Source organism: Aquarana catesbeiana, linkage group LG13, assembly GCF_042186555.1.
Source record: "Aquarana catesbeiana isolate 2022-GZ linkage group LG13, ASM4218655v1, whole genome shotgun sequence".
Lineage (NCBI taxonomy): Eukaryota > Metazoa > Chordata > Amphibia > Anura > Ranidae > Aquarana > Aquarana catesbeiana.
Window position 1 is genome coordinate 91068961 of NC_133336.1, and position 18735 is coordinate 91087695.

At 43.0% G+C, this 18735-nt stretch overlaps 2 protein-coding genes across 9 annotated transcripts in view; one reads left to right on the forward strand and one right to left on the reverse strand.

Annotated features, from left to right (window-relative positions):
- The window catches only part of MIPOL1 (mirror-image polydactyly 1), a 753413-nt gene extending 736291 nt beyond the window's left edge, over nucleotides 1-17122 (reverse strand). Inside the window, exon 1 of one of the 7 annotated variants that reach the window (XM_073608913.1) lies at nucleotides 16975-17122. Coding sequence is in view for 1 of the 7 variants with exons in the window: in XM_073608911.1 (XP_073465012.1) it covers nucleotides 3513-3521 (9 nt within the window). In the remaining 6 variants the exon portion in view is untranslated. Of the gene's footprint in view, nucleotides 1-3512; nucleotides 3537-16974 lie in introns of those variants that run through there. The other 6 variants (XM_073608905.1, XM_073608904.1, XM_073608906.1 and 3 more) reach the window with 6 other exon arrangements.
- SLC25A21 (solute carrier family 25 member 21) overlaps nucleotides 17093-18735 on the forward strand; it is a 745004-nt gene continuing 743361 nt past the window's right edge. Inside the window, exon 1 of one of the 2 annotated variants that reach the window (XM_073608915.1) lies at nucleotides 17093-17226. The gene's annotated coding sequence lies outside the window, so the exon portion shown is untranslated. Of the gene's footprint in view, nucleotides 17291-18735 lie in introns of both variants that reach the window. The other variant, XM_073608914.1, reaches the window with a different exon arrangement.

Consider the following 18735-nt stretch of genomic DNA (forward strand, 5'->3'; position numbering starts at 1 on the left):
ACCTGCCTACCACTGCTCTGGGATTCCTACAGACACCTCTACAGCCCAGCCGAGTGCTCTGATCCAGCTCCAGGTTCAGCGATCCCGCCAAGCACTCGTGCGACTCTGCATCTCGGTGCTTCCTGTCAGCTCTATCAAGGGCTCCAAGTCAGAGTTGAAAGAGAGGCCGTCCTCTGCATATCAGGCTCCATCACCAGGTACGTGACAGGCTGTGTGTCAATGAACGAATGAGAAAAGTATTTTCCCCCTTCCTGATTTTTTCTTTTTATGCATATTTGTCACACTTAAATGATTCAGATCATTAAACTAATTTTAAAGAGGGAGTCCACCTTAAACAAAAAATATTAAAAGCCAGAAGCTACAAATACTGCAGCTGCTGACTTTTAATAAATGGACACTTACCTGTCCCAGGGTCCAGCGATGTCGGCAGCCAAAGCCGATCGATCGCTCCTCTCTCGGCTGCCCCCACCGCCATCCTCGGTCAGGGAATCAGGAAGTGAAGCGTTGCGGCTTCACTGCCCGGTTCCCTACTGCGCATGCGCGAGTCACGCTGCGTGTCTACACTGGTCCCCGTTGTGTTGTGGGAACTGTGTGTTTCCCACAACACAACGGGGGGGGGGGGGGCATTTGCGGCTAGCTATACCCGGAAGTGGGTGCAGATACCTGTATTATACAGGTATCTGCACCCCCCTCCCCCCTGAAAGGTGCCAATTGAGGCACCGGAGGGGGGGGGGGATTTAATGAGCAGAAGTTCCACTTTAGGGTGGAACTCCGCTTTAATATTACACAAAGATTCTTCTGAGAAATAAAAATTTAACTGGACTTTCAACCATATGTCTCTCTTTACCCTACCAAATATACTACTGGTGATCTGGGTTCTTGGACCAATCAGATGCTAGAGAGCAGTCTCTTAAAAGATAAGCATGGGCTTGTGAAAAAAAAATTATGCTCACTTAGATAGAGAATTGAACTGATGCTGCTTCTGTCCCGGCTGGCTATAAGACTAAGAAAGACCAATGATCACTCGGTTCTCAGCCTTTTAGGAGCAGAGAGCCAGTGATTCTGCTTTGTCTCTCCAGCGCTGACTGGAGCGCTGGGATGTGTAGGGGGTGAGAGAAGCTGGCTCAGGTTCTTGGCAGCTCGCTGAGAGGCTGAGCCAGTTGCCGGTCCAGGCATGTGGGTGGATCCGGACTGTGAAGTCTGGATCTTTCCCGAGCTTGGCTCGGCTGAATGACGCCAGGGGTCGGGAGCGAGTACACAGGGTGCCCCCAGGGAAAGTGGCTTTCCAATGAAGAGGAGGCGCCTGGAACACTGGCAGGGAACCCCAGAAGAAGAGGATCAGGGCTGCTCTGTGCAAACCATTGCACAGAGCAGATAAGGTATTGTTATTTTTATTTAAAAAAATAAAAATAAATGAAGCATTATAATCACTTTACATGAAAAACAAAACACCTAATTATTATGAAGCACACTTTAAAAGCCCACTTGTTTAGATTATAAACAAAGAGATGCAGCGGGCACTGAGCGGCACTGTAACAAATGTATTCAGTAAGAGTTCTGTGAACGGCAGAGAGGGTGAAAGGGGACGGGTGGACGGCACAATTTTTCTCTGTAGTTAACCTACAGAATGCCAGGCTGGCTGTAAAGGGGACACTGCGGGGATGATGTTTAGCAGAAGCAACTGCTTGCTGGTAATGGGATACTCACCATCTATGGGTCTGTACTCCAAAAATATATTTACTATGCTTAAAGAGGAGGTCCAGCATGGGTGAAAAAAATTAAAAGTCAGCAGCTACAAATACTATGGCTCCTACAGGCAGAATCACGTACAAGTACGTGATTCCGCACTTCTAGGTCTGCGGCGCGCAAGCGCACAGCAGGCGACCACCTCCCGCTGTGATTGCACTGATCCGGCGGACCCGATGTTCGCCGGGACTGCGGATCGTTCACGACAGAGGCAGAACGGTGGTCTGCCTATGTAAGCAAGGCACATCGCCGTTCTGTGACAAAGGAAGAAAGAGATCCCGTGTTTCTGCTAAGCAGGAACACAGATCTCGTTCTTCCCACAGTACAAGCACCTCCCACAGAGTTAGCAAGCACTTAGTAGGGAGATGTTTAACCCTTTGATCGCCCTGGATGTTAACCCCATTCCTTGCCAGTGTCATTAGTACAGTGACAGTGTATATTTTTTAGCACTGATCACTGTATTATTGTCACTGGTGCCCAAAAAAGTGTCACATAGTGTCCGATTTGTCCGCTGCAATGTCGCAGTCCCGCTATAAGTCGCTGATCGCTGCCATTACTAGTAATAAATAAATAAAAATTCCATAAAATTATCCCATAGTTTGTAGACGCTATAACTTTTGCGCAAACCAATCAATATACGCTTATTGGGATTTTTTTTTACCAAAAACATGTAGCAGAATATATATTGGCCTAAACTGATGAAGAAATTAGATTTTTTAAATATTTTTATTGTGTGTTTTATAGCAGAGAGTAAAAAATATTGTTTTTTTTTTTTTTCAAAATTGTCGGTCTCTTTTTGTTTATAGTGCAAAAAAAATAAAAAACGCAAAGGTGATCAAATACCATCAAAAGAAAGCTCCATTTATTGGGCAAAAAAAAAGGACATCAATTGTTTTGGGTACAGCGTTGCACAACCACGCAATTATCATTTAAAGTAATGTAGTGCCGTATCGCAAAAAATGACCTGGTCATCTCCGGAGCTGAAGTGGTTAAAAAACAACAAAAACAAAAAAAACATTTGTTTATGCTCGAGACCCGGAAGTGACGTCAGAGGTCTCTATGGTTCTCCAAGGGCATAGAGATGGGGGGGGGGGGCATTCTGACTTCCTGCCCAGCAAACGGCTGCATCAAATCGCTTCTGGGCATTACCGACGGCTCTGGGAAGCCTGGAACCGACCGGGGGCATGACCTCTCCCACCGCCTCTAAAAGTGATCCTGCAGCGAATCCGCCTGGGGGACATCTTTTATCTGACGCGGAATCGCCCATAGTAAAAAATGATACCGCAGTTAAGGCAGCTAGCTGCTGGTATGTAACGTCAAAGCAATGACGTATCTTTACTATGGGCCATTTGGCAAGTGGTTAAGCTTAGGCTTTAACTAGTTCTAAGGGAACCACCACCTACTCACAGTGTCCCTAATCACCATTGCACCGGTCATATTTTCCCTGATCAACGTCGCACCAGTTGTGTACCTGGTCACCACCACACCAGTTATAGTGTCACTGATCACCACCACACCAGTTACAGTGTCACCGATCACCACCACACCAGTTACAGTGTCACCGATCACCACCACACCAGTTACAGTGTCACAGATCACCACCACACCAGTTACCAGAGACCCTTTATGATATCTGAGCATCACATAGTAACTGGATTTGGGGTCTCTCTAGACTGTCACATAGTAGTTTTTAGATGTACTTTAGGTATACCAGTGCTAGATGATGTTTTCTGGCAACTTTTGCTGTCTACTATGCCAGTTCTTACCTTTCCCATTATGATAAGCTTCTTAACAAGTGTTGCTGCAAACTTCCTAAACGCCTTGGTAAATATCAAACTTCTGCCGAAATTGCATAGGCATGACGCCAGCTTCCTACATGACAACTCTCAGACGCCAAGCCCTGCGCTGCGGGAGGGTGAAATAACATTAGGGCTACACTGGTGATTAAATTCATTTGACACTGAGAAAATGAACTGCGTGTTACTAGTTACCTTACTTGTAGCAAACTGAAATGTGATGTTAATTAGATAAAGCAATAAGCTGTTAGATCTAGGGCCGAAACAACTAATCGATTATGAATTGATTACTATTTTCATAATTGATTAATCGGGAAGTAACATAACGGGGGTTAAAAAAAAATAGCCCTTTATAGTACAAAAAGAGCAAATAATCGCTACTGTAAATATTACTTTCACTGTTCCACAGTAAAAAAAGGAAGCCCTTACAGTAGCGATTATTTGCTCTTTTTGTACAATAAAGGCCTAATTTTAGTTTTTTTACCCCGATTATGTTACTAAACGTGTTGGGCCTGGATCACATCTATGTGTTTTTTGCTGCTTTGTGCAGAAACCCACTACAGTTTATTTAACATGGTTTCCTATGGGACACTTTAACATCTATGCTTTTTTCAGCTGCTGCATATTTGAAAAGGGTAAAGCACTTTTTTCAACACAAAACGGTGCTTTTATTGGTTCAATAGACTTCAATGGAGAAGCTGAAGAAAAGCATGTAATGCGTTTTTGCAGCAATTTGTGTTTTATAATCTGCCGAACAAAGTTCCCCAAAAAAAAAAGCATAAAAAAAGCAAAAATGCGAATCGCAGCAAAATTACGTGTGCAAAAATCAAAACGCACAGCAATAAAACACTGCAGAAACAGATCAAAGCAAACTGTATAGGTGTGTACCGAGCATTATGCTGCTCAATTTTCAGGCAAAAATATTCATACGAAAAATCTTTTTACATTCACTGAATGAAAGAATTTTGTTTGAAAATGTCACTTGCTTTTAACATTCTGTTTTAAAACGAATGTAATTTCTGAACGTAAACCACATACACTGTCTAAAAATTCCTTTGACCAAGAAGTTTTCTAAATTTTCCCGTCACTGTGGTTGAAAACAAATGTTGATATGACCCCATTAACAATTAGAAGATCGAACGAACGTTCTTAAAATGACATTTTTATTTGAAGGAAGACATTGTTTATGTATGGCCAGCATATACTATATTAAAGTTCTGTTAGAAAATCTGCAAAACAGTCTAAATTTTTTTTTCTTTAAATAAAAAAAAAAGATCTGAGTCTGATGCTATTTATCAAATTCAACCTCTAATAGTATATCTCTTCTGTCTGTTATTCTCAGAGTGGATTAGAGATTTTACTCCCTAACAGTATAGTTGGTTATTTATATTTACCACGGCATAGAGATATTTAAGAATAAATTGCCTTTTTTTTAAACTTTACATATTAACTAAATTATACACCACACTTTTTTAAGGTTATTAACCAATTAATCGAAACAATAATCGGCCAACTAATCAATTATGAAAATAATCATTAGTTACAGCCCTAGTTAGATCTCGCCATAGGAAAGAGATTTTATCATCAGTGCAGCTGGCTTCTGACGGATGAGCATGCTGGAAAACCAGCAGCCGATCGGCTTCCGATCAGCGGAGAGCGCTGATCGGAGTGTTCTGGGGGGGGCTGTCCCCCTGTCAGAACACAACAGCTCAACGGGGAAGATCTCTGTACTAACGTTGGAGTTGTCAGGTTTTTATCGTTCAACCCGCTGGGAACAATAACTGGTAGTGTGTACCAGGCATTAGGACCTGTTTACATATACTGCATTGACTTGTGTTTTACTGCATTGGAAAAACACAGATAATAGCATGGACACATAGAAAACACTTGTTTTCTGTGTGTCCTGTTCACACCACAGAGCTGGTGTCATGTGCAGTGAGTTGTGTTAAAATTTTACCTACTTGTATGCATTATACTGCAACCTACATCAACGCATGTAAACACACGTTAAAACAAGCCTCTTGGGGGGGGGCTTTTTACTATGTCGTCCCTTACAAATCCACTTTGGGTGTGTTTAGGTTGGGGTGTTATAGAGGACATTTTTGTAAATTCTCTACAAGATGGATTTGTATACATTGATCTATTTGACACTTGGCTTGTCCAGCTCAAGATGATCATGGAAAGATTGTCACAATCCCTTAATTGCACCAACACTTACTCGCGATGACACTTAAGCTCACATAAAAAGCGTTACCACTGACAATAATGCTCAATGCTCTGCTCCTACCTGACATCGCCAGTATTACTGGCTGGTTAATGCTTTTAGGAAACAAAATAAAAAGTAAGTACAGCGCTGCGCTAAGCCAAAAAAGGTAGAATAGCAGCTAACACACCTCTAGACTCAAGGTAAAAAGTAACATCAAAACAATATGAAAGTGTAGCGCTATAATCCACAAACGTGTGCATCAAAAATCCAAAAATACATATATAAGGTGAATATTATCAAAACATATATGACCATAAATATGGATAACAATAAATAATTATGTTGTGTGAATCAGAAAGACAATAAAGTGAAACAATAATTGTACCTTCGTTAGAACACTGACAAATATTAAGAAACCCGTGACGGTTCCATAAACCAAAACACCTCAAAATAATATAAAAATCATAAAACAAAACAGTCCATGTTGAGTATTGAAAATTTGTGAGAAAACGTCACCAAAAGTCTATGGGGGTAGCACATAAACAATGATGGAAGTATAACTCCCAAGTTCCAAAGATGGATAGTTTCACCCAATCTGAGTAGACAAATGAGAGAACCACAAGTGCACAAAGATTTTACATCAGTGCCAGGGCCATCACCGGGAATTGAAGAGGCTTACCGGAACTTAATGACCTGAAATGACATACGCCATACAAGTCAGAAAGGCTTAGTGACCAACGGATCTGAGGAATGTGTCTTGTCAGATGTCGTCAGCATATTGTGGAGAAAGGGGTAACAGCTCGGCTTCCTCACCCATGGGCAATCCAGCATAAGCCAAACGTGTAATTCATATGCCATGCGAGGAGCAAGAATAACTACAGTGGGGATAGAAAGTTTGGGCACCCCAGGTAAAAATGTGTATTAATGTGCATAACGAAGCCAAGGAAAGATGGAAAAATCTCCAAACGGCATCAAATTACAGATTAGACATTCTTATAATGTCAAAAAAAGTTAGATTTTATTTCCATCATTTACACTTTCAAAATTACAGAAAACAAAAAAATGGCGTCTGCAAAAGTTTGGGCACCCTGTAGAATTTATAGCATGCACTGCCCCCTTTGCAAAGCTGAGACCTGCCAATGTCATGGATTGTTCTCAATCATCGTCTGGGAAGACCAGGTGATGTCAATCTCAAAGGTTTTAAATGGCCAGATTCATCTGACCTTGCCCCAACAATCAGCACCATGGGTTCTTCTAAGCAGTTGTCTAGAAAACTGAAACTGAAAATAGTTGACGCTCACAAAGCTGGAGAAGGCTATAAGAAGATAGCAAAGCGTTTTCAGATGTCAATATCCCCTGTTCGTAATGTAATTAAGAAATGGCAGTCATCAGGAACAGTGGAAGTTAAAGCAAGATCTGGAAGACCAAGAAAAATATCAGACAGAACAGCTCGCAGGATTGTGAGAACAGCAATTCAAAACCCACGTTTGACTGCACGATCCCTCCAGAAAGATCTGGCAGACACTGGAGTTGTGGGACACTATTCCACTATAAAGAGATACTTGTACAAATATGGTTTTCATGGAAGAGTCATCAGAAGAAAACCTCTTCTACGTCCTCACCACAAAAATCAGCGTTGAACTTTGCAAATGAACATATAGACAAGCCTGAGGCATTTTGGAAACAAGTTCTGTGGACCGATGAGGTTAAAATAGAACTTTTTGGCCGGAATGAGCAAAGGTACATTTGGAGAAGAAAGGGCACAGAATTTAATGAAAAGAACCTCTGTCCAACTGTTAAGCATGGGGGTGGATCAATCATGCTTTGGGGTTGTATTGCAGCCAGTGGCACAGGGAACATTTCACGAGTAGAAGGAAAAATGGATTCAATAAAATTTCAGCAAATTTTGGATGGTAACTTGATGCCATCTGTGAAAAAGCTGAAGTTAGAGAGGATGGCTTCTACAAATGGATAATGATCCTAAACACACCTCAAAATCCACGGGGGATTACATCAAGAGGCGTAAACTGAAGGTTTTTCCATGGCCTTCACAATCTCCTGACCTCAACATTATTGAAAATCTATGGATAGACCTTAAAAGAGCAGTGCGTGACAGATAGCCCAGAGATCTCAAAGAACTGGAAGATTTTGTAAGGAAGAATGGTCAAATATACCTCAAACAAGAATTGAAAGACTCTTGGCTGGCTACAAAAAGCATTTACAAGCTGTGATACTTGCCAAAGGGGGCAGTACAAGATATTAACTCTGCAGGGTGCCCAAACTTTTGCAGACGCCATTTTTTTGTTTTCTGTAATTTTGAAAGTGTAAATGATGGAAATAAAATCTAACTTTTTTTGACGTATTATGAGAATGTCTAATCTGTAATTTGATGCCATTTGGAGATTTTTTCATCTTTCCTTGGCTTCGTTATGCACATTAATACACATTTTTACCTGGGGTGCCCAAACTTTTGATCCCCACTGTATATAGCTATAACTCTTTTGATTTAGAGAAGGAGATTGAGAATGCTTGTGCAACGGATCGTCAGATATTATTGGAGGATAGACCCCGACAACCAAATGATGAATTTAAATGGTCTTTTCTGACGTCCTTTTCCATGCAGCACAAGCATGTTAAGAAAATCTTCGAAAGCCACTGGGACGTTTTGAAAACGCATAAAATCTTAGGACCTTTGTTGCCCAAGACCCCAAAGGTGGTTTTCAAAGGCGTTCCATCTCTTCGGAATAAGTTGGCACCTAATGTCATCAATCCACCAGGGAAACCATCCTTTTTTCATGATTGGATTGGATTTTATCCCTGTAGAAAGTGCTTGGTCTGCAAGTTTAACACCTGCGGCAGAAAGGCAAGTCATAGCTTTTCTTCCACTGTAACCGGCCGTACATATAAGATTAAACAATTTTGTACTTGTGCCACTGCAGGAATAGTGTACCTCCTAACTTGCCCTTGTGGCAAGCAATATGTGGGCCGGACCATCAGATCTTTCACCACATGGGTTTCGGAGCATATTAATCTCATCAAAGCAGGTAGTACCAAACACACTGTCCCTAGGCATTACAGGTAGTTCCACGATCAGAACCCTGTGGGGACCCAGTTTCTCATTATCGATAGATATGTGGACCCTTGGCGGGGGGGGGGGGATTGGGGTCGACTATTAGGGGTGTCTCCCGTTTGGAGACATACTGGATATATGAGTTGGGGTCCCATTTTCCACGGGGTATTAACGTGGAGTGGGACATCAACTCTTTTATTAATCAAGCTTAAGTACAGTTACGATCTCTCCTTTGTAATCATTTCAAATTATTTTAAATTATTGGTATATTTTTTATCACCTAGGGTGATTATTGGTTGATGTAATATAAGATATGTGGTTTGGGGTGACTATTGGTCATTTCAATATGTGTAATGTTTTTTTGGGTTTGAATGCAATTGATGCCCCCCATTGGTAGTGTCACTCTAGTTTTCCTTTTTATGATTTTATATGTGAGCACTACTAGATGCTAGGGTGATGTCCCTTTATGACCTTTTTTAATTTCATTCTGGGCATCATTCACCCTTTTATATCATTTTTATAATTCTTAATATCCTATTATAAGTGCCCTTTTCTGCTGCACTTATCTAATGTCCACCTCTGCTGACACTCTGAGGGCTGTGGCTAGCCTCAGACTGAGGCTTGGTTCTATCCCTTTGAGCGCAGCGGCGCCTTACTCTCTTTATGAGATGGGATGGGCTGCTATTATGAGAGCGAGGCCTGGGGAGCAGGCTGGTGTGCATTGACGCCGCACTCGTAGTGCGGAATGACGTCACCACGCCCTCCGGAAGTGATGATCGACTATGTGGGTGGAGCGCGTCGTCGTCGCTGTGCCCACATAGGAAGTGTTGCCGAGTTATTGAAAGCGAGGCTTGGCTTGCGTTCGGATCATTTCCGGATAGGCAGACCGAGCCAGTGCACAAGTATATCTAGTTTAAAACACCCCTTGGCAATTCTTGAGGCATATTATCATATTATCTAATGATCTCTGCTTCTCAATTTCTGTTCCTAATAGATTATAATTAGTTGTCTTATGACCCTCAAAACCGGAAGTGACCTTCATTCATCACACTTCCGGTATGTGGACACTCCCAGTGGGGGTCATTATCTGTTTATAGAGCGGTGAGGTGAGGGTGGTCCATACCCCAGATGACGGCTTATTAGCTGAAACATGTCGGGTGGACCCCTCACGATTGCCGCTATATGATATTTGAGCTATTTTCGATCTACAACATGTGAGTTTGTTTTTTAATTATTTTAATAAATTAGTGTTTTAAATGTTATTACGCTATGTGAGTTTTTCTTGCTCCTCGCATGGCATATGAATTACACGTTTGGCTTATGCTGGATTGCCCATGGGTGAGGAAGCCGAGCTGTTACCCCTTTCTCCACCATATGCTGACGACATCTGACAAGACACATTCCTTAGATCCGTTGGTCACTAAGCCTTTCTGACTTGTATGGCGTATGTCATTTCAGGTCATTAAGTTCCGGTAAGCCTCTTCAATTCCCGGTGATGGCCCTGGCACTGATGTAAAATCTTTGTGCACTTGTGGTTCACTCATTTGTCTACTCACCTGCCAGATTGGGTGAGACTATCCATCTTTGGAACTTGGGAGTTATACTTCCATCATTGTTTATGTGCTACCCCATTGACTTTTGGTGACGTTTTCTCACAAATTTTTACATATTCAACATGGACTGTTTTGTTTTATGATTTTTATATTATTTTGAGATGTTATGGTTTATGGAACCGTCACGGGTTTCTTAATATTTGTCAGTGTTCTAACGAAGGTACAATTATTGTTTCACTTTATTGTCTTTCTGATTCACACAACATAATTATTTATTGTTATCCATAGTTATGGTCATATATGTTTTGATAATATTCACCTTATATATGTATTTTTGGATTTTTGATGCACACGTTTGTGGATTATAGCACTACACTTTTATATGGTTAATGCTTTTGCCTGCACAAAGAAGCAAAGGTGTTACCAACTACATGGCTGCCCTGTACAGACAGGAAGTGTCTGGAGCTGTTCTCTCCTAGTTCTCTATTATTTCCCAATGCATTCTAGGATACAGGAACCTCCACTGCCTCTCCCCCAACACCCAACTAACACTTTATGAATGCGTTACTAGTGCGGTTACATGCTATACCACTGAGGTGCGGTTACGGTGCACTACCACTAAGGATGAGCTCTGGCGTGTTCGCACAGCCCACGTGCAGAGCCCGCCAGGAGGTCAGCACTAAGCTGCGCTAATCCACAGGCGGTGAGACATTTCCCGATCTCTGCAGCCGCGCATCAGGACAATGTCTCACTGCCTGTGATTAACGCAGCGCAGTGCCGACTTCCTGGCGGGCTCTGCATGTGGGCTGTGCGAACACACCTGAGCTCATCCTTAACTACCACTGAAATTAATGGAGGCAGCTGATAAGTGGCAATGCCTCTTGAAAGCGACACACTGCTTAATTTTTAATACAAAACAAAGTTCATGCTTCTGTGTGTACTGCACTATGTGTTGCCCATTGTAATATTCATGGCAGGCATTGAAGGACAGTTGAAGTGGTTGTAAAGGCACAAGGTTATTTACCTGCATGCATTCTGTGCATGCAGGTAAAAAAAAAAAACTGTGTGCAGCAGCCCCCTCTAATACTTAACTGAGCCCCCACTCGATCCAGCAATGTCGACGAGAGCCTTGGCTTGGGAGCGTGCCTGCTTGGCTGCCCCCAGAGTAAGCTGCTTGCTGTGGGGACATCCGGCAGGAGGGGGGGGGGCAGGAGTAGTGGTGAGGGACCCAGGAAAAGGAGGATCTGGGCTGCTCTGTGCAAAACCAACTGCATAGAACAGGTAAGTATAAAGTTTGTTATTTTATTTTTAAAACAAGGCTTTACTAAAATTATTAAAAATTATAGTTCATATGGAAAATGATGGCATCATAAACCGGAGGTGTAATTCCTCTTTAAGTCTTCAGTAAACCTTCTATGGATCTTCTAAGACAGTACAAATGCTTTAATCCATGAATGGACAACTGACATCAAAGCATTGGCAGGGTAAAACACCGCTGCAGTTAAAAAACGCAGCCGACGCCGAAGTCTATCAGCTGAGAGTGTGGTGACGTCAGGTCCTCTGGCTCCACCCAACGCTACGTTTCTCCTAAACAGGCATCGACTGGGAGAGGAGGCAGACAGTCGATGCCTGTTTAGGAGAAACGTAGCGTTGGGTGGAGCCAGAGGACCTGACGTCACCACACTCTCAGCTGATCGACTTCGGCGTCGGCTGCGTTTTTTAACTGCAGCGGTGTTTTACCCTGCCAATGCTTTGATGTCAATTGTCCATTCATGGATTAATGCATTTTAAACTACTGCACAATAAAGCGCCTCTTTTTCTTTTAAAATATACCATTTCCTGCTACGAGTGGTCTTGCTGGAGCAGCTAATAGAGGAGAGTGTTCCTGATTGCCGCCTCTGAAATTTCAACTACCAGGCGTGGAGGGAAGTCTGTCTCTACTCAAAGACCAGCTGTTCCTGACCCCGAGAGGAGTTTGTTCAGGCTCGCATGATCTCTGTGGTGGGGATCCATCAAATCTGGTAAGCAGCCCCCTTTTCCTATTTCTGTACTGTCTTAGAAGATCCATAGAAGATTTACTGAAGACTTAAAGAGGAATCACACCTCCGGTTTATGGTGCCGTCATTTTCCATATTAACTATAATTTTTTCAGTTTTTTAAAATCACATTACGATTTGGTTTTAATTTGAGTAGCGCACTGAACTTTTTTCTTTATACTGTACAAAACCTCATGTTCAAGGTTTTTTAGTTGCAGCACTCAGGATTATTTATGTTTCATATATTTGCGATTTTGTGTGTTTTTTATGCACTTTTAAAATAGAGTTTCACTAATTCAAACATTGGTTTATCACAGTTGGGGGTAGAGCGGAACGTCTACCATATATTTTACTATCGTTTTAACTCTAACCCCTTACTTACCCTAACGAAAAAAAAAAAAATACATGAATAATAAGAATAATAAAAAAAAGAAATAAAAGCTAATGGAAAAGCTAAAAAAAGCTGAAATATCTAGCAACAAATGCAAGCAGTCACTTCCAGCACTACAAGGTCCTCTGTGGTTGGATGCAAAATGACCAACAGCAAAGCCAAACACTAAGTGGATGCAGCCCTCCTCAGATCCTTAGATGGGGTAATCCAGACTAAAGCTACAAAAACAAACGGACAAGAAGGTACACGCACCTAATGCATTATCGAAAATGTTTATTAGCAATAAAAAAACTACTACAAATGAATACTCACAAAGTAGCAAGTGGTAAAAGCCAATGAACCACAAGATGCCACACAGGTACACCAATTACATCAAGGGGTGTCAAGCTGACACATTTTGGGGGCCCATCACCTTCCTCAGAGCTAGGCTACTACTTGAAATAGCTTAGCTCTGAGGAAGGGGGCGAACCCATGAAACGCGTCAGTTTGACAGCTCCATGATGTAATTGGTGTACCTGCATCCGTGCCCCATGGCATCTTGTGGTTCATTGGCTTTTACCACTTGCTACTTTGTGAGTATTCATTTGTAGTAGTTTTTTATCGCTAGATGTTTTTGATAATGCACTAGGTGCATGTGCCGTCGTGTCCATTTGTTTTTGGAACCTAGCAACAAATGATGCAACAGATGATAGTTTTCTCTATTGGCTAATAAAAAAACACCAAAGCTCAAAAATGCTGCATAAAACCGAGCAAATTGTGTATAAAAACACGCAAAACACTATGGAAAAATGCACAAAGATGCTACACTCAGGTGTGAATCCAGCCTCAGAGAGAAATGCCAGGGCATATCAGAACAGTAAGGGAAAAGCTACTACCATATGGTGCAAACTGCTTGTAAGTTTAGTTTAGAGATGTTCTACCCAATATGGGTTCCAATGTACAATGGTACATGAGACGAAAGGGCCTCAATCCTGAGACAATGGATGAAAAACTTGTACACACAGCTGATATAATAGCAGAGCTCAGCAAGGAGCAGCTAAACCTTGGCAGAGCAGGATGGAAATACAATGATAACAATGACAACTAGTCAATGGCTGGTACTAGAGAAAGGCAGATGTGTTTGGAAAGGAAGGGCCTCCTTCTTCGGGGCTCTTGTAGAGAAACGGATCACTTTTGCATAGATGAAACGGTGGTTTTCTCCATGGACAATCAGGCTACCTCAGAATTGCTTAACAAGACAGATCCAGGTCTTTACTCATTATGTCTTCCGTACATAGGCTGATTTGGCTGTCCCTTCAGTTCTATTTCCACATTCACTGTAGGTTCATCTGTGGTGTAGAGCATACAGCAACGGATGCTCTGTCTCGTTTGAACTACCCGCTATTTTCCAACAGGTTCCAGACTCAAACACCTGTGTCACACTGTCCCCGCTTTTCTCGCTGCTAACAATCGATTCACTTCCCACTGGGTCGGCGCAGTCATTTTGGTCAACAAGTCATTTTCAGTTAACGCCAGGAAGGCTTATGACATGGCCTGGAATCCAGGCTTTCCAGTCTAGGTATCCTAAGGTGTGATTGCCACAACATTCTATATCTACTTGCTTTTGTTGCTTTCTGCCACTCACAGCTGAAGCTGATATCTGGCAGATGTCCAGCATTGTTGCCCTTGCGGGACCGTAATAGGCCATCGATTTTTTTGCAGCACATCCCAATCAAGGCCATTTTCAAGGAGATTCAGAAGAGTAGCGCCCCTACCACAGTTAGCAGACTCCCTATTACAGGGCATATTTTACGGAGCATGTCCGTTTTACTCTTTAGGGCTCCTTTCGGGCTGCTACCCAGCTTGGTCCTCAAGGCGACCATGGACGAGATCCTGCATACTCTTAATCTACCAGTTAGTTAGTTACACTGATCATTTCCGGTTGCATCTGGACATTTGCAAGACAGGAGCCGGTACTGACGTTAGATTTTTCGAGACCAGCAAACCCTGGTGCCGTCACAGTTTCAGATCAGCTCATGGTGATCACTGTGGATAAACCCAGGGATAGTCCACTTTTACCTTTCCCTAGTACTCCCCTCTCCACGGCACAGTTCATGAAACATTGCTGCACCCTGCTGTCAAAACTAGGTTGGTCCCCAAAGCTTATTCCGGCCATTCTTTCAGGGTAGGGGCGATTTCCACTGCTTCTCGCCAAGGGGTCCCTGTTCACGTAATTAAGAAGTTAGGTAGGTGGAATTCAGCATGCTTCTCCATATATATATATATATATATATATATATATATATATATATATATATATATATATATATATATATATCCCGGTTCCACATGTGGAGATATCACGGACATTCATGCATTTGGCTGATTTATGCTGCATACAGTGACTTTCAATAAATCTGTTTTACTAGCTCATCCTACTGTCTTATTTTTTCCCCCGTTAGGCATACTGACCACGTGACTACGGAACACCCCAGGTCACTTCCTGTTTTCCCTTCATACCTCTCCTAATATGGCCTACTAGAGAACAAATATATTTATATTGATAATATACCAAAAAAGGTCCTTTATTCCACAACACATTGGCATATTAGGAGTCCTCAGCATCATCGTTGAAAAAAACTTACCAGAACACAAGCCAACAGTTTGTATTTCTAACATTATCAGCGTCACTTTAGTCCTGGTTCAAACTACTGCGACTTCCCATGCAACTTGCTGCGACACACAACACAGAAAGTCGCGTGAATAGTCAAAACACATTTATTTCAATGGGTGCCGTCTTAATTGCTGCGGCAAAAGTTGCAAAAAAAAAAAATAGTTCCTGCACTACCTTTCTGGGTCTTCCTTGTGACATGAGTGCCATATACTGCAATGTTGAAAATCACAAAAGTCGCAAGGAAGTCACTTCTTTGTCTCATCTTTGTGACTTTGGCTGCTACTTCAGAGGGTTTTGTAAGTTTGGTGATATGTGTCACACTCTGTATTGTTATGATCTGCCAAAGTCACAAAACATAAAAGTCGCAGGAACATCTCAGTGAAGTTGCCTCAAGTCACAAGCAAGTTGCAATGCAAAACCGCACTGGAAGTCACATGACTTTGGGGTCACAGCAGTGTAAACAGAGCCTTAGCCTCGATTCACACTATAAACTGCATGTGAATTGCTGTGCAATTCACATGCGATTCAGCGTGATGCGATTTGGGCCCATATATTTTGAATGACAAATCACACTGCATCACACCAAACAAGTGCATGTACCTTTTTTTTAGTCGCACCGCAACTGGATCACATTGTCATTGTGTACCCCGCGATCCAGTGCAGGTAATCACACTGCGTTTGGGGTGTCATTAAGTGCGATTTGCATGCTGTGTGGTAAATGCGTAAATATCGCTGCGTTTTCCACACCACATAAGTGTGAAACTAGCCTTTATGTCGCCCTAAGGCCTTGTTTACAAGTATGTTGCCGACTGAAAAGCAATCCATATTTGATAGCTCTTCAGAGGGCACTTGATGAGGATGTGTTATATTGCCTCCTATAACAGGTCAGGCCTTGTTTATAATCAGTAGAAGTCTATAGTATTCTGTTATTTTCTATTCTATTCTAATTTATTTTGCATTATATCATTTTATATTCTATTATAGTCTATTTGATTATTTATTTATTTATTTCAGGTACTTATATAGCGCCGTCAATTTAAAGAGAGCGGCAGAGGCAGAGAAGACAGCAGGAAGGTCCCCTGTGGTGACTGTGCACTTCCAGGTCCACGTAAAGCCTGATTGGCTGAGCTGGAGCCGCACTATGACATGGAGATGAAGGGGGTGGAGGTGAGAAGATGATTGGGCACATGCTGACTGCCGTGTAATGAAATGGTACAGCGGAGGGGCCCAGGATGGCATCTTTACTGTGGGCACTGGATGACCTGTCCTGGCACTGTAGATGGGCATAGCTAAGGACACAGCTCCTGCCAGCCATGGATATTACAAGAATGAACTGCCAGACATGAGAAGTGCACTGACCTGAATGAGGATATCAGGGAACAGACAACCTACCCATACTCCTCTGCTCTATAACACGTATTAGGTGAGAGAACCAACACAGGGACAAGTACAGACACGTGTGCTAAACACACACTCCACCCACACACACTCCACAATCATACTACTCAACTTTCTACTCTTACCGTCCTCACGCCAGTCCAAAAGATTTACCACTGCGCATGTGCAGAGCCTCCGTTACCGTGACAACGCATTGCTACCCAATCCGAAACTGCAGGCATTCCACGTGATGCCGAAAGCTCATTCATAACTTAAGAGGTAACATTGTAGATCATGTGACCAGTGACAAAAGCAAGAGGCGTGTCTGTGCGATGTTATTGGCTGCAAAGAACGAGGCTTAGAACGCACAGCAAGGGACTCGGCCAATCACAAATCAGGTAGGGGAAATGCCTTTTGTAAATCCACTGTGGACCAACAGGAGCCAATGAGCCGTTTGTTGATGTATGTATAGAGCGCGGGGAGGTGGTAGTACTGTGTGGGTAGAGGTCGGTGCTGAGTGGATGTACAGAGACTTATCTGGGTAGAGCACTGACATGGCACCATGTGCGGCAATGAGGGCTCGTCCCATGTACTTCACATTCATAGAGATGTCATTGTGTGTCACTGGTGAGCTGTCACTAAAGGCAAAACGTGGATCTGTACAGAGTGGAGGGGATTCCCCCTGTCAGGTCACCGCCCTCTATATGTCATGTATATACTTCTCATGAACATTCACACCTATGCAGGTTACACATTCCAGGTGAATTTTGTGTTTTTCAATACACGTTTTTCATCCAGCGAAGTTTATAGAACCAGAAAAAAGTCCATAAAATGCATAGATGTGAACTACATCCATAGGAAACCACGGTAAATGGAGTGTAATGTGTTTCTGCAAAACGGAAAACTCGCTAAAAAATGCATAGATGTGAATGAGGACTCGATCATACCATAGGTGTGAGGATGAGCTCCGGCGTGTTCACACAGCCCACGTGTAGAGCCTGCCAGGAGGTCGGGACCGCGCTAATCACAGGCAGTGAGACATTTCACGATGTGCGGCTGCAGAGATCAGGAAATGTCTCACTTATAGCCGGTTCACACTAGGACGACTTGTCAGGCGACTTAGCCGCCTGACAAGCAGCGTCCTGTTCTGTACAATGGAACCGTTCTAATCCGTCGCTCCGAGAATATCTCCAGCAGGATCTTCGGTAGCAGTGGCAGCAACCAGTGGGGAGCCTCATCCATCCTGACCCTGACCTCTTTCTCCACTGAAAACCCCGGCCTGACACCCCCCCTCCCCCCCGAAACAAAGTGGTGCTCACTGCCTGCACACACTTGGGATCCACCCCCCTCCTTGACGTGCTTGGATCCGTTCCCCCTGCTTTCTCGGTGACAGCAGTTAAACTAAAACCTCCACGCTGTGCCCTCTTTCCTACCGGGCGCAGTGTGCAGGTTTTAGTTTGCCTGCTACCTGGGCTGCCTTATGGTGGCACCGGCCCTGTCTGCACCCCTCTAAATGTTGCGCCTGGGCGACTGCACTGGATGCCCCTTCTCACGCTACACCACTGCTTCCCAATAGTGCTACCTTACTCTACCCTACATGAAAACAAAGTTTATCCTTTAGTTGTACTTTGAACTTGTGCTTGTCATTCGGTTGGCCTGCTCTGCCACCTATCTCTCTCTTTCAGCACTTTTTAGATAGGCCATAGAGGTGAATGGACAGAGATTGGGGCTGCTTCTCCAGGTGGCAACATGAAACACTACACAAACTCCAACACTGAGCTACAAATTCACTATAAATTTAGAAGGTCAGCCATTCCATAGAAAGGAACTGATTTCTTTAGCAAGTAATTGGAAAATGGATTGCTGCCGATAATTCACTAGATGCCTGGCTGTTTTCGGGCCCTATA